Here is a 17515-nt window from a genome sequence, read left to right as displayed (position 1 = left end):
CCAACCGATGTGGAATCTAGTGCAACCCACCTTCACCCCCCATTATAGGGTTCGACATCCCTGTCGAACGCATCGACTCGTTCCCCAGCTCTGATACCATTTGTAACATCCCTCTATGGCACCTATCACAATATTGACCGCCTTGGGTTTCCAGCAAGAAAACCTCCTAGGGGGTCACCCATCCCTGAATTGCTCTCGCCCGGGCACACTTAACTGCAGAGTTCTTATAGTATTTGCTTCCCTCATGACTTTAAAACGTGTTGTGATAGGGAAGGTATCCTCACCCTTTTATAAGGAATGTTTAGTTCTCCTTCCCAGCCGATGTGGGATCAGGTGCAGGTAACCTGCCCGCCTTCACCCCCCATTATAAGTTTCGACGTCCCCGTCGAACACATCGACCCGTGCCCCAGCTCTAATACCATTTTTAACATCCCCCGCCGACACGTATCATAATATTGTCCGCTTTGGGCCATTCGGCACGAGGGCTTCCTAAGGGGTCACCCATCCCGGTACTACTCTCCCCCGATCACGCTTAATTGCAGCGTTCTTATGGGATTTGTTGTCTTCACGACTTTAAAACGCGTTGTGACAAGGAAAGTATCAACACCCCTTATAAGGAAATGTTTCGTTCTCCTTCCAAGCCGATGTGGGATCAGGTGCAACCCACCTTCCTTCGTTGGATACCTTCCAAGCCAAAGAAGGTATCCACACTCCTTTATAATGGGGGTGAAGGCGGGCAGGTTAGCTGCACTTGATCCCACATCGACTGGGAAGGAGAACTAAACATTCCTTATAAAAGGGTGTGCATACCTTCACTATCACAAAACATTTTAAAGCCGTGAGGGAAACAGATCCCATAAGAACTCTGCAGTTTAGCATGTCCGACGCGAGAGCAATTCAGGGATGGGTGACCCCCTGGGAAGTCTTCATGTCGGAAGCCCAAAACGGACAATATTATGATATGTGCCATAGGGGGATGTTACAAATGGTATCAGAGTTGGGGCATGGGTCGATGCGTTTGACGAGGACGTCGAACCCTATAATGGGGGGTGAAGGTGTGTGACATCCCCATTTTCACGGCAAAAAAAGACCGATTTTGTTTACGCTTTATAAAAATCAGAGTACTTCTTTTCATAAAAATGTTGCGGAATTTGTTCCCAGAAAAATACAATAAATACTTTATCAAAACATTTTCGAAGAAACTTATTTTATTCATTTTAAAACGTTTGGGATGTCATCGTCAATACAGGAACATAAGTATAAACGGAACTTACATTTATTTACACTAGTGATCTACATCTCTTTAACCTCTCAGTGTAATGTCACTTCATATCGACACCTGTGATATAAATAAACTGAGTGGGTCAGGTTGGGAAACCTGGTGAGTACATAGGGTTTTCAACCCACAATAATATAATTATTATGTTTAATCATTAAATAGTTAACCCAATTACCCATCCCCGTTATTTTCTTTATTCTTAAGGATATACCCTAAGAATCAGCTATTTTCTTGTTCATTCATTCCTAAGGAGTATCCTAAGGAATAGGTACAAATTCCATCGTTGTAAATGACACATCTGTCAAGCACAACTGCTAGTTCTGTCACTTAGGCACAACTGCCAAAATTATGACATTCTCTATGGGGCGCATCTGCTGGAATAGTCCTTTAGGCGCATCTGTCAGGGTTATGAGGTTCTCTATTAGGCGCTTCTACCGGTAGAGTACTTTAGGCGCATCTGCCAGGGTTTTATTGACAGTATCGTTTTCAAGAGTCCACTCGCAATACATATCAATGAGTTTTTTTTAGAGTACACCGGTGAACACATCGTTCACAACACCGACAGGTTGCGAGCCTGCTAGTGTTCCACTGGAATGTCTAGAATAGTCCGTGGTTGTCATCCATACTCTGCTGAATGACGGGGCCATCATTTGGGAAAAAGGATTCTCACATCGTCCACCTCTCACCCTCACCTCACGGTCTATTGCACCTCTCAACTCATCATCCAACTCATATTTCATCTATTACATCTACCCATGTTTTACCCCAACATTTTCATAGATATAAAATACATATACAGTTTAAATCATTTAAAACGTGTATATAATCATTCATCCAGCATAGACAGCAAGTACTCAGGTAATATGCACACATAGCACGTAATTTATATAAAATACTTCATACGAAGTCAGATTTGGATGTTCTTTTTATGCACACTCTTGGTTTAACATATACTACGACTTTAGTTTAGATCGCTATGGCTAAATCTCACTCTATCGTAAATTCACTCTTTACGCCTCCCGGTATCGTGTCGGTTCCGTCGCAAAACTTCGACGGGTCATAACTTCTTCGTTATAACTCGGATTTAGACGCTCTTTATATGTACGGAAACCTTGTAACATATACTACAACTTGGTTGAGATTTATTCTTAATAATCTTTTGTCGAAAAGTCATTTTCGACCCCTATTGCCTCTAAATTGACTAGCCCGGATCTACGGGCGTTACAATTATCTCCCCCTTAGGATGATTACGTCCCGAAATCATCAACGAAATAGGATTGTATAATGACTCCATATGTTATCTCTTCATCCTAGGTAATAATTGTAACTTCTATGTTGCTTTGAACGAGTATCTAACTCTTAGACTCCTTGACTACAAGCGGTGCTCGAACTTACACCTGCTCGTTAGACTTTCAATCATGACCTTCATGTCACAACCTCATTCTTTATCAGAGACTCCTTCTTCTTCTTAACAAACTTAGGATAAGTTAATTTGATTACTACAATTGACCGATGTGTCATATTCTAATAGGGGTGAGCAAAAACCGCACCGCAACAAAAATTAACCGCAAAAACTGCAACCGATTAACCGCAACCGCAATAAAAACCGATGGTGAGGTTTTCTTTTTTCCAAAAACCGCAAACTTGCGGTGCAGTGCGGTTATTGGTTTTCAAAAACCGCAAAAAAAAAAAAAACCGCACCGCACCGTGTATATTATATATAATTTTTTTTTATTAATTATTAACATATTAAATATTAAAAATACGACAGGTTTCATGGATGAAAGATGGATAAATACTAGAAGACAAAAGTATTTTTTGTTTAACTTTAAAAAAGGGTGAAATTAGACAATTTTAAGATATTTATTGTTACTATTGGTTTGATGTTTTTAAGTTATTAGTTGTTTGTGATTTAAGTTAATTTTCTTTTACCTTAAGGTTTTTTATATTATTACAAGTGATATGTTTGAACTCTTAAAACCGTCTAAGCTCTAAACTGTGGTTAAAAACCACACAAAATAACGACACCAAATTTATGCAGTTAATAACGGCAACAAAAAAAAAAACAAAACTGCACCGCAAAAATTACCGCACCATGCGGTTTTGAAAATGGATTAACCGCATTTGCGGTTAGTGGTGAGGTTTTATCTAATAACCGCACTGAACCGCACCGCGCTCACCCTTATATTCTAATGACATATCATCGTATGTAGCAATGCTTAGACCCAGGTCTCTTAAAGTCAAATTCCGGAATGGATTATGCATTCTTTCATGGTCTAATGTGATATAATCACATTTTATCATGTAGCATTTCTAGCCACCAACTTCTTTAACAACAAGTGCAATACTTCTATTGATCGCTTTGATTTCAATCGTTTGGTTTAAGTCAGACGCTACATCAAACTTGGTTCTCTGAACCACGTAACCTACTCATCATAGTCGTACTCAATGTGATATGACCACTAGGGTCGGGATAACAACAATCTTCTTAGTCATTACCGAAACAATGGCGACATACTTGAATAAAACGAAATCAATTACTAGCTTCTTGGTAACCTTGTGACTTTCCCTGATCCAAGTGTGAGTCCTGTGCTTCCGGTAGTATAGGCCTCTACTACCATTCACACCTACTAATACTCGTCCCAAGTATTGTCTCGCAGCTTTCCAAGTCACTATACAAGAAAAATCACATAACAGTTTAACACATCAGATAACAAAACGAAGGCTTTATTATTTCTCAAAACTATTACATAGGTGTTCAAGTTCACCCTAGACTATGCCTCTAATAGGCTACATCATATGGTTCTATCTCTTTGGCTACCTCATAACTCGATCTTCGGGTATGACTTCCTCATCCTTGGTTCCTCGCGTTGTTTTCCGGTTCGTCGAGGATCATGTGGAATGCTCTCGCCTTTGGCTTTGGTGGCACATTTGGCTTTGTAGCCCCCTCTCTCTTTGGGCAGTCATGCTTGAAGTGCCCTTCCTTGTTACATCCGTAACACACCCTTTTGCTGAATGTACACTCGTTGGCATAGTGCCCATGCTTCCCACATTTGAAACAAGTCACCTCCTCATCGCATTTTCCAGTGTGTTTCTTTTTGCATTCTTCGCACCATCTTTCTTCACTTCCTCCTCCTCTTTCGAACTTCTTCGAGAATTTTCTCTTCTCCTTGGACTTTGAAGATCCTTCAAATTTCCTTTTCTCTCCCACCTCCGCTCTCTCCAGACCCTTCTCTCGTATCTGGGTCTCCACATTTTTAGCAGCCCATATGGCAGCTTTCAGAGTGATATTTTGCTTGACCATTGGACCAAAGTCCGCTGGTAATCCGAGGGCAAACTTGTTAACCTTGGAGAGTTCAGTTGGGACGAGGTGAGGAACAAGCTTCATTTTCTCAGTAAAGCTTGCAGCGTATTCAGTAACTAAAATCCAATGTTTTTAATAAATGGAATAAATTTTTTCAACAAATGTGTTTAAATCTTTATAATTTCTTTCGACCATTTGGTTAAAAAAAATAGATTGCAGTTTAAACAATATGACTTTTACAATAATATTATTATCACAAACAAAAAATCATAAATTAAGAAGATGGACGAAAATGTTGTCATCACAATAAAAAGGACCTTATTTGTTTAAAGTCATATGTTTTAATGTGTTTGTCTATTTTAATACCTTTACAAAACTTAGAATCGACAACAAGTCGAAGAAAACTTATGTTAAATGAGTCTTTAACAAGGTGATTCGCTATCTCTAATTATGTTTATTTTGGTTATAAAATGGTCGTTTTGATGTATGTCAGAGACATAAAAATATATCAAAGTAGATATGAGTAACCTTCAAATATCTCACTCATAATTTTGTAGATGATACAATCTTAATTTTTAAAAGCATGGTTGACAGATAAAATCAGAGGAATTCTTAGGTTATCAATATGTTTTTATTTAACTTTCGGGCTTCAAATAAATATTCTCAAAGTATATATAGAGTTGGTATTTATTTTGAGGTTTTTGGCACTGTAGCACATCAATGTTTGGTCAATTTGCACATTTAGTCACTAAAGTTTTTTTTATGCTCAATTGATCCTTAATGTTAGTAAATACCGGCTAATTACCCCCTTATGCACCCGGTAAACGGAACAACCGGTGATATTGCTTACGTGGAATAAGTTTACATTATATATGTAGCATCTGGTTCCTGGTACGTAAAATTTATCTTAGTGTTTTTCATTTTTAGCCTTGGACTCGGCGAGTTGTAGGTCCGACTCGCCGAGTAGAGACGGGATCCGGAACACGTTTAAATTGGCGACTCGACGAGTCCCCGCTGTCTGATGAAACCCTAAATTTCAAGGGTTTGCACCCTATTTAAACCCTCTTATCCGCCCCCAAGCTCGCCCCCTTCACCCTCAGAGCTCTATACTTCGTCCAAGCCTTGTTCCTTGTGAGTTTGAAGCATTTTGGTGTGTTTTCTTGAAGATTTGGAGAGGGAAGGAGAGTAGATCAAGAAGAAGAGGAGGAGGCCAGGCATCTTTGAGCTATCTCAGTGTTTTCCTTAAGGTATAACTCGACTTCCCTCTGCTTTCATGCTTATAGTCCCTTTTAGCTCCATGGAAGTCCTTCTTGAGTATTTTCCCAAGCTTGATTGTGCCTTATGGTTTGTAATAAGTTGCTAGCCTCTAGATCTAGGTGTGATTGAGCTCCAGGAGCTTAGACCTACTGCCTTTATGGAGCCATATTGCATGAAAGCCCTAGATCTACTCTTTTGGTGCATTTTGAGCCCTAAAACCTTTATTGGTGATTATTTACACGTAAAGTTGGAAACTTTACGTGTTATTCATGCTCTAGAAACCCAGATCTATGAATAGCATGAGCTGGATTCAAGCAGAGTCGCGTGTATAGTATTTGCATGTAGCCGACTCGGCGAGTCGTTCATCTGACTCGGCGGGTCGAGTCGTGAGTCCCTGAGTTTTCCCCCTTTTCGTGTTTGCGGGGTGGAGTGGTGAGTCGTGGGATAGGACTCAGTGGGTCTGAAGCTAGACTCACTCGCGAAGTAACTCGGCGAGTCAATGCCATGACTCGGCGAGTTCAAGGCAATCTTTTTGCCTCAAGAACAACTTGGCGAGTTGTTCATGCAACTCGGCGAGTCACAGCATAGAGTGTTCTTCGGATGAAGATGAACTCGGCGAGTTGTTCATACAACTCAGCGAGTAGGATGAAGGACTAGTGGCCTTGGGTATAGAAGGAGAACTCGTCGAGTCAATGCCTAACTCGACGAGTAGAGACGGATTTATGGTCAGACTAAGGGAAAGGGACTCGGCGAGTTGGCAAGCCAACTCGGCGAGTCTGGTCAACTGGCAATTGACTTTGACTTGGACTCTTAGTTGATTAGGGGTAAAAGGTCATTTTACCCTGAGGTCGGTTAGCAGTATTTGACTGAGTGTTTCATGGGAATTATAGTCGGAGGATTCCCGGGGCAGCAGCATCAGCAGACAGTCAGTTCCCGCACAGATCAGCAGCTACTTTGAGGTGAGTTACCTTCCAGTAGCGGTGGGTCTACGGCCACAATGTCGGCCCACCAGTAGGAGTTGTATGTTAGATGATTGTCTTTGTGATATCATCTAGGGTTGCTACTACTCGATATGTTATATGTTGGAATGATATGTATATGTGATAGTAGTAGAGTTCGGTTGTTAGGACCGAAGGGTAGGTCAGACACCCCAGATATGTCTGACAGTATGTGATGATATGTTTATATGCTGGCATGATATGCTATATGTGATAGTGGTAGTAGGAGGGGAATAGTCCCCAAGTTCGGTCGTTAGGACCGAAGGGTAGATCAGACACCCCAGATATGTCTGATAATATGTTATGTTATGATATATGTGCTAGTAGCAGTAAGGGTGAAATAGTCCCCGAAGATCGGTTGTTAGGACCGATGGGTAGTCAGCACCCCAGAATGGCATGACATGGGTAGCCAGCACCCCAGAACGGCTTGACACGGGTAGGTTGGCACCCCAGAATGGCCGTACCGGGTAGGTCGGGCACCCCAGAATTGCCCGACAGTGTGTATGATATTTAATTGTATGGTATGTGGTAAGATGGGGGAACTCACTAAGCTTCATGCTTACAGTTTTCAGTTTTGGTTTTAGGTACCTCTTCTTCGAAGGTGAAGGAGCTGGCACGGTAGCGGTACATCACACACATGCTTGTATTCCGCATCATGAGATCTTCCTGGGGATTTGGACTCTGATACTTTTATATTTAATCAAAACGTTTTCCAGACATGCACTATCTTTTGTGAAATGATATGATTGTTGAACGTTTATTTCTAATGTTTCGCTAAGTACATGTTTTAAAAATGAAATTTTTGGCTCGTATTTCTGGGACGTTACAATATATGTCATTTATTTTATCCATGTAGGATTTAGAGGTCAAAATAAACACATTTATTTATCCAGAACACTCCTTCTTCATTCTTTCTTTTTCTCATCTTACAGTGAATACGAAGCACTAAACCTAGGGTTCGAAGTCGTTTTCTCCGACCGAAGTCAGTGAGTAGTCAACCAACCCACAATGTCTAGCTCGACGCCAAACCCTGATGGACTCTACCCTATAGTGGAGCTGAACTTCAAAGGTGTTTTTCTTAGAAATCCTTTCTAGTATAACCATGGTATCAGTTTCACTTTCAATGATCATGATTTTTTGGAATGACATACGGTGAATGTATCACATTTCTCGAACGGTTCATGCAAGAAAGTATAAAGAAGTTATACTATTGTGAACCAGGTAAGCCCTTAATATCTGGGATAACTGCTATCGCTAATGATGAAGACTATGGATGTTTCATTTTTCAAGCATATGGGACAAATGGTAAAATTTGTATGTATGTGGACCATGATGGTCAAGGAATAGAAGATTGGTTTGGTTCTGAAATAGAAGAGGAGGATGGAGATGATTCTTGCATTGATGGTGGTGAGAATGAGGACGAAATGTGGATGTGGACTTTATGAGGACATAGTCACTATGAATAGGACAAAGGGTGATGAATTTCTGAATAGATTATGTGGCGAAGAGGAAGAAGGAAATGATAACAACATAGATGATGATGATGGGAATGAAGAGGATGCCAATTTAACTCAACAACATTCCATTTTTAATGAGTTAGTTCCATGGAAAAAGCATATCCCAATACTTGGTATGAGGTTCAAAGATCCATCTCAATTAAAATCAATGTTATGCAACTATGCTGTTGTGAATGGGTACCAACTTTGCTTTGAGAAAAATGATAGGAAAATATTGTTGGTTAAGTGTTGCAAGGGTGAGTGCACATTCAGGTTGTGGGCATCTTGGATGAGTGATGAATCAAGCTTCCAAATTAAGTATTTAAATCCAATCCACAAATGTGCAAGGAACTACAAGTTAGGGTCCATGGTCACGTATGCTTGGATAGGGAGTCATTATACAAGATAGTTCTTACTTAGACAAAAGATGAGTGTTAGGAAGCTAAGAACGGTTGTATCACGGAAGTTTGGTATTCATGTTAGTGTTGGTCAATGCAGGAGAGCTAAGAAATATGCACTCCAACCAATAGATGGTACCCTAGTTGAACATTATGCAAAGTTATGGTCGTATGCATAAGAGATTAGGAGATCAAATCCAGGTAGCACTGTGAAGCTTGATGTAAATCATATGCCATATGGGAAGAACTACTTTAGTAAGTTCTATGTTTGCTTTGATGCATTAAAGAAGGGGTAGAAGGAGGGATGCAGGAAGATAATAGGTTTAGATGGTTGTTTCCTTAAAGGGATCTGCAAAGGGGAGTTATTATGTGTTGTTGGAAGGGATGCAAACAATGGGATTTATCCTATTGCATGAGCAGTAGTATGTGTGGAGAATAAGGAAAATTGAAGGTGGCTTTTGGATTTACTCATTGATGACTTGGGACTTAACTTGGGCTATGGATACAGTGTAATATGGGATCAACACAAGGTAATTTAATTGTTTGTAATTAACTTTCCTATCTATTTGCATCCTTATTCACTATATTTGGAATTTGTTAATAGGGTTTGATTGAGGCTGTGAAAGAACTCCTTCCATATGTAGAGCATAGGCAGTGTGCCAAGCATATTAGCCAAAACCTTAGGAAAAGGTATAGTGGTGCCCAATATGAAAGCATATTCTGGAAGGCATGTAAAGCAACAACAGAGGTAGATTTTAAGGTTGCCATGAAAGAGCTTGAAGTGCTAGACCCAAGTGATCATCAATATCTGATGGACAAAGACCCCAAAACATGGTCAAGGGCCTACTTCCAACCAGGAAGATGTTGTGATGCTGTGGAGAATGGAATGTCAGAAAGTTTTAATGTTGTGATTGTTGATGCTAGGAAGAAACCAATTATCACAATGTTAGAGGAGTTGAGGATGTATATGATGGATAGGTGTTCAAGAAGAAATGCAAGGGTCTAGGATGGGGCAACCAAATTTGTCCAACAATTAGAGAAATAGCGAATGACATTAAGAAGGGTCTAAGACATTACCAAGTCTTACCCAGTGGACTAAATCAGTTTGAAGTAAGAGGAACTACAGATGCTTATGAAGTGGATCTTGAAGAAAGAACTTGCTTATGCAGGCTTTGGCAACTTAATGGAATCGGTTGTGTCCATTCTGTTGTGGCTATTAGTTTATTGAATAGGGATGTAGAGTCATATGTGGACTTTTAAATGGACCAAGTGAGTTCCTTATGGCCGACAATGTGGTACCCACACTTTAATTTTTAAAAGGAGCACATGCATATTATGAAATTCAGCAAGGTATATCATAACTAGGATCTTTCATATCATTCATTGAATCAACACTAAGTCATTACAATTGCTCCCATGTACTGCCATCCCATTACATCTACATTCCATTACATCTAACATCCCATACACACACTGATCAAACAAGCATTCAACCAAAAACCTGACTATAGATTACAACTAGGATTTAACAATGACCATGTACCCATACACCCATGCACCCATACACTTCCCAAAAAAGCAAATAACTTTTAACATCTACCCATACACTTTCCAAAAAAACTGGTTGGAATTATATACCATCAACCATAAACACCTATTTGATCTGCTACACTTTTTAAGTTCATTTCAACCACATGGCAATGACTATAATTACCATAACAAAAATCCCACACTTCAACATTCTGTTTTGCTTCATCAAATCCATCAACTGTGTCTCAAACACTAGCTTATCTACTTCCATAACTTGCTGCAGTTTAACCAACTTCTTTTGAACCTTCGAAACTTCACTAAACTCTTCTTTCCTTTTCAGCTCAAACCTCATCTTGCGAAGTTGTTCTTTGTAGTAACCATCCTCAATTTCTTTGTCTTTCCACATAAAAAAACTTGCATTTTGGACCTTCAACTGACTGATTAAAAGGGAAAACCAGAGTTAGGGTTAGGGTTGCAATTAATGAAAATGTGTACATTTCCAGCTCAAAATAACAAGTACGGTGTAAGTAAACAAAATGAATACTCACCAAAGAGTTTTTGCAGTTCCAAAACCTGCGAGCTACATTATCGTCGGTCCAGACAGTCATTTCCACGCTTATTGCGTCTTGACAATCGCAAGGTGGACAGAGGTCATCATCAAGAAGGTTTCCGACACGCATGAGGTTGATTGATCGACTGGAAGAGGCATACATTGTTCTGGTTATATCGATTGAGTGTAGAGTATCGGGAGGGAGGCACTGACCTAATTTGGGGTAACAATGTATCCTCGATGGTTCAATATAAGGTTCAATTATGGAAGGTTCCACGTTACACATGACATGGTCAAATGTTTGTCCATATAAGCCAATACACGTCAGCGATGACCCTTAAACCGGTAATATTTGCTCTCATTCCTTTAACTAGCCGGTATTTACTAACATTAAGGATCAATTGAGCACAAAAAAACTTTAGTGACTAAATGTGCAAATTAACCAAACATTGATGTGTTACAGTGTCAAAAATCATTTTCTTTTGCTCAAAGTAAAAAGGACACCCGTGTTAATCAATTTTGAACCAACAAAATTAACATATATTTACTAATGTATTTCTATTGGAGGAAACATAATAAAGAAAGTTGGGTGGAAATCAATTTATGATAAGTTAAATTTAGGATTTTCATTTAGTGTACAATAACAAAGTATGCCGGCAATAGATTAAAAAAACACTCAAGATAACGTATAGAGAAATTCAGATACAAGGGACAATTACCACTTTATGATACGTGGCAATTTCTTAGTTAGTAAGGAAGAAGAGTGACTATGATGGCCCATTTATGTTTCTTCAAATGTGACCATTTTATTGCCACGTACTTATATCCACTCCATCCCCTCAACTTGTCTGTTATATATATTTTTTAATTATTTGGATTTACTATTATATTTTTAAATAATCAAATAGTTTTCTTAAACCTTTTTAAATTACGGTACTTTTTGATGTATTTATGAAAGATACGATGTTTAATTTAGTTTTTAGTGTCATTCATGACGACCAAGAAATACGGTATACAACTTATACAATCAATTACATTATTGCTGAGTTGATGCAACTAAAACAGAAAGTTTTGTATTTTTATAGATTGTCGGATTATTTTTTGTAAACAGTTAATCTAAAATATATTTTACAATAAATATATAACGTTTGTTTTTAATTAGCTTGTTACTTGGAATAAATTATTGCATCCATCGTGCATATTCAATACAGTTGGCATATTTGACTATCATTTATAAGATCTTTTATATTAGTCTTGTTAAGTAACTTTATAGAGGTATTAGAATAATACAAGTAGGCGTATTCATATTTTCTAAACCAAAAAATTACATTATAAATTTATAACTCAAAAAAGATAGATAAGCTCCTTTTTTCTTTGTTAACTTTTCTGTAATTATCATTAAGTAAAAGGTCCAATGTTAAGTGATATGCCATGGACTTGTGCAATCATTACCAAAACATGAACATTATCCTCTTTAATTATGTTCTAAACAATATTAAAATCTCTTTTTTTAGATAGTTTTATTTTATGTTGATATTACATTTTAATCAGTTATCATGGATAAAAAGGATCACAAATACGTGGGAATGGAATTATTAATGTTTGTTGAAAAATACAAAAAAGTATAAAAATAGAATAATAATGGAAAGTAAAAGTAGAAAAGAAATGCAAATAATTCAAATTCTTTTGAGTTTTGAAGTTTATAAATACACACCCCATTCTCAAAACCTTTCCATTCCAACCCAAGAAGAAAACAACACCACCAAAAATGGCCATCACTCTCCTTGTTACCCTAACAACTACTCGACCAAAGCCTTTCATCGACTAAAAACTCCATTAACGAATCTACAATCGACCACTGAATCCTATCCATGGACTCAAAACAAGTATCGAAGATGAAATCTTTCGATATCAAACTGGAAAAGACCAACGCCATTTTGAAGTACAAGAGGCTTCACACAATCACGACTCTGTTCCGATTCATGGAGATGATTGTTTTTCTCGTCATGATTTCGTCTCAACTACCGTTTTCCTTTTCCGTTAAAGTTTTTGGTGATTATTTCAGAGGAATCACTTTCTCGGCATTTAGCCCTAAACTCGTCTTCTTGATCGGAAACGTGATAATACTGATTCTGTTTTTGAAATCTCGAGCTTCTGAAAACAACGATGGCGACAAAATTGAGGATTTATGCTACGAATACGTTAACAGCTGCGAGAGAAACGTAGTAAATAGTACTACTGTAACTGTTCTTCCTCCTCCTCCTCCTCCTCCTTCTCCTACTCCTACTACTACTACTGCGGCTGCTGTCATTATTCCGAGTAACAGAAGGAAGATTTCGAGATGCCGATCGGAGAATCCGATAAGAGTAGAATGCAAAGAGAATCAAACTCACCGGGAACTGAGGCGGTCGGCGACGGAGATGGGCAGATCGAAGAACTGCGATAGGGCGGCGGAGAGGGAGAAGAGTTATTTGGAGGATGAATTGAGCTGCGAAGATTTCCGGCGAACGGTGGAGGCTTTTATCGCGAGACAACAGAAGATCTTGAGAGATGAAGAGTTCTCTCCCATGGTGTATATCGAGTCATAGAAGCATAGACTTTGATTTAAAAAGAATTTTTGTTTTTATGTTTTCGCAAAAGAACAAAAAAGAAAAAGAGAAATCTAAAACACCACTTGGATAAAGAGTCTATACGAGTCAAGTTTTATTGAGCTCGTGTGAGTTATATTTTATTCAGTTTTTGAGTGCACGAGTTGAGTTTTTAGATATTATGTATGTATGTATGTATGTATGTGTAAATATTTTTGGCTTGAATCCAATCAAATTTGTACTGTTAAATATATTTATAGTCCTAAGATCGTGTTACACTTTACTTGAAAATTATTTGTTATCTTTGTGTGAAAATCCATGCATATTTTCACATGATAATTCTTAAAATAAACGCTTGATTTCTTAGGCGCAAAGAAAAGAAAGTAAAATCTGGACTTGTATTGAATTGTTCATAAAAGTGGAGCGTCATAAATATTTATAGTCACAAAATATATATTATACATAAATGTTGGTTTTAAAGACTTATAAGTAGTTGTGTAAAAGCAAATTACTATTTGTTTGATCGTTACAAGAAGATGTTTTTCTAGGAGTATTAGAAATTGACAAAGAGATGTCTGCTTAGTTAAAAAGTTGAGGTTCAAAAATATAGTTTGTCATACATATAATAAAAAACTATTTTCTTGATATGAGTTTTGTTTTAAACATAGCCTAATTGAACGAGAGAGTTTTATAGAGCATTCTGCTACGATAAAAATAAACTAATTTTAAAAACAAAATAAGAAAAGACGTTAACCATTTAACCATCGGATACGTCATTTAATAAGATGGGATACGTCATTTAATAAGATGTTAAAATTAATGAAATTATAAGATAATACTCTCTCCGTCCCATATTGATAGTTCACTTTTGAGTTCTAAATTCTTTTTTCTTCAACTTTAACCTTAAATATTTTTATTTGTGTTACATATTACTTGATAAAACTTATAACAATGAACAAAACATTTAAAATACAATCAATTCATATATTTTGCATAAAGTATTATCTACCAAAAACAAAAATATTTAAGGTCAAAGTTGAAGAAAAAATACTTCAAAAGTCAAAAATGGACTATCAATTTGAGACGGAGGTAGTAATATTTTGGATCACAGTGTAGACCAATAATTTAACATGTTTCAATATTTCGTTTTTTTTTTGTTATACCTGCTTTGTTTTGTTATGTTTTATATTTTATTTTACTAAAAACATGCTATTTTTTAATGAAATTTCTCTCTAGTGGAATGGGTTGGGAACACATAACAGAATTGTTTTTTTTAACTTGAATTCAAGTGTTTATTAAAGTTATAGATGCAATAAAATGCAAAGACTTATTTTCGTTTAGTTTATTATAATATATGATTACTTTTTTTTAGTGACTTGTTTCTTTATTTTAGAGAATTTCGTATATGTCATTCTTAAACATTAAAATATCGTATTTGTCCAGTCTAATTTTGAAATATATATTTATTCAAATCTTTATTTTTAATACGTTTTTAAAATTTTGTAATAAATTTTAAAATTTTAAAATGACTATGTTTAAAGAAAAAGTTAAAATACCAATATTTTCCCTAATCTTATATTGTTGGAATTTTCTTCTATATTACAATCACATCACACACTACATTTAGGGATTTCTAGAAGTTAACATGTGGCTTAGAGATATATTTAAATTGTTCAAAAGTCAAATAGTTTATTAATATACAATTATGTAATGCTTATACTAATTATAATTTCATTATCTTCAAGCAACATTGATTCGTAATTTTACTACTCTTTATGTTGTTAGTATACATTTATAACATTAATCTAATAAAAAATCTCCATTAAAGATGCTTTTAAGTTCTAAGTTTAAAATGATTATAAAATTTTTAAAAATATTAAATTTAAAGATTGGGCAAATTTGATATTTTAAAATCTTATAAAGGTTAAATATGATATTTTGAAATTAGATTGGGCAAATATGATATTTCGATGTTTAAGAATGATATATATATATATATATATATATATATATATATATATATATATATATATATATATATATATATATATATATATGAAATTCTCCCTTTTTATTTTTGGTTTTTTTATTCTTAGTACAAGAGAACTAGGATGTAAGTAAGCCGAGCTATTTGGAACTAACTCGTTAAAAGCTCGACTCGAAATCAAATTAAACAAGTCACAACCAAGCTTCAATCAATGAGCTTGGACATTATTATTATTTTTATATAAAAAAATATTTAATTAGGGATTTATGGTATTAGTAAATGAGCTTGAACCGAGCTTAAGCTTATTTAGGCTCATCAGACAAAAAACAAGCCGATCTCAAGCCCAAGCTAAGCATGTATAATTAATTCTTCACAGCACGAGCCGAACTTCGTGCAATAAAGCTCGAATTGAGCCTAGCTCGAGCTCGATCCCCTCATAAATTAAACGAGCTCGAGCCGAGTCTGACCAAGCTCAAGTTCGGTTCGACTCGGCTCAGTTACACCCCTAAAAAGAACCATCAGAACTGTGTAACAAAACTCACAAAGTCGGAACGATACATTTCCCAATAAGTGAGATAGTATATCCATGGAACACAATTTAGTTATTAGACTCTTAAGATAATATCATTATGTAAAATGTTTCGTTTATATTTGTTTCTAAAACAATGTTCTTTGGAAAAAGTTGATTATGAATACGAAGATAGCGACTATATCTAAGTAACTTCTAAAGAAGATAAACAAACAACTTAAAATATTTATAATGGTATTTATTTTACAGTCATTGGAGTGAATAACTCTTAATTGATTCTTATTGATGCATGACAATGCAAGCAAACATCTTATAGGAATTAATATCTCTATAGTTACATATCGAATAAGCGTCTAAGAACTACATGAGACTCATAAGAACAATTATATAGAAAGTCTTCAATGAGTATGAATTTTCTTCTTCAGCTAGGATCACTATGGAACTAGCACAGTAACACTAAAATAGATTTCAACATGCCACAGTGTTTAGAACAATTTGATTAAGGCACAACTTATATCTTATATCAGTGTATTTGGTTATTAAAATGTATGTAACAATTTGATTTAAAGTAGGCGGTGGACAGACATGTGTTTTAACCGCTCTCCAAGTGTTTCCAATGTCTAATAGTGTAACGTCCCATTTTTGTTTTCAAATAATTTTTTCATTTTAATTAAGAATAAATATCGTTTCCCAAAAATCAAGTCAAGAGAAACATAAGTATCAAATACAATTATCCCAAAATATCAAAGTATCAAATCAAGCAGAATCGCAGAAACTACATGTGTATGTGTACAATCAATCATTCACCTTCTTGCGATCATCTGAAGTACCTGAAACACAATAAATCAACAAATGTAAGCATGAAGCTTAGTGAGTTCTCTCAAAATACCACATACAACATATATTTGTGAGCATCTTCCATCAAATTTTATTGGGTCTCACCCGAATAAGGAACCCAAACTATGCCATGCGGAGTCAATAACCCACGACTAACATAATCAAAAGAAGAAACTTGACCAACAATCCTCTCACTCTTTCGATGCTCCTCCTTGATAGCCTCAATCTGCGCATCTCGAATCAACTCTAACAAGACAAAACTACAAAATTGGTCCCTATAGTTTGCAAAAAACTGTGGATAGGATCCAAAAAGTTTTCAAGTTGTATAGAAGGTCCAAAACAATCCCAGGGTCCGTATCAACCCCAAGTCTGTAATGACTCTGAGCCTAGATCAGTTGCATCAAGTCCGTATCAACCCGAGCCCATTTCATGCAATGCCACCAATAGTCAAGTCTCAAATCCCTATACATCTTCATCACACTAGTATGAATCCAAAACTTTGATTTGTGAGCATCTTCCATCAAATTTTATTGGGTCTCACCCGAATAAGGAACCCAAACTATGCCATGCGGAGTCAATAACCCATGACTAACATAATCAAAAGAAGAAACTTGACCAACAATCCTCTCACTCTTTCGATGCTCCTCCTTGATAGCCTCAATCTACGCATCTCGAATCAACTCTAACAATGGAGTAAGACAAAACTACAAAATTGGTCCCTATAGTTTGCAAAAAAATGTGGATAGGATCCAAAAAGTTTTC

General features: G+C 36.5%; 1 protein-coding gene across 1 annotated transcript; it reads left to right on the top strand.

Annotated features, from left to right (window-relative positions):
• Positions 1 to 12517: 12517 nt before the first annotated feature.
• On the top strand, positions 12518 to 13649 carry LOC111918246 (serine/threonine-protein kinase HSL1). Its single transcript, XM_023913927.3, has one exon. It carries the CDS (start codon positions 12684 to 12686, stop codon positions 13398 to 13400), a length of 717 nt encoding a protein of 238 aa, XP_023769695.1. The 5' UTR covers positions 12518 to 12683; the 3' UTR covers positions 13401 to 13649.
• The last annotated feature ends 3866 nt before the right edge of the window (positions 13650 to 17515 follow it).

The sequence above is a fragment of the Lactuca sativa genome, chromosome 9 (genome assembly GCF_002870075.4).
Source record: "Lactuca sativa cultivar Salinas chromosome 9, Lsat_Salinas_v11, whole genome shotgun sequence".
Taxonomy (NCBI): domain Eukaryota; kingdom Viridiplantae; phylum Streptophyta; class Magnoliopsida; order Asterales; family Asteraceae; genus Lactuca; species Lactuca sativa.
This window is presented reverse-complemented; position numbering and strand designations above follow the sequence as displayed.

What these genes read in the sequence shown, in the direction of transcription:
- LOC111918246 (XM_023913927.3), top strand. Translation starts at nt 12,684, where the DNA reads ATGGACTCAAAACAAGTATCGAAGATGAAATCTTTCGATATCAAACTG.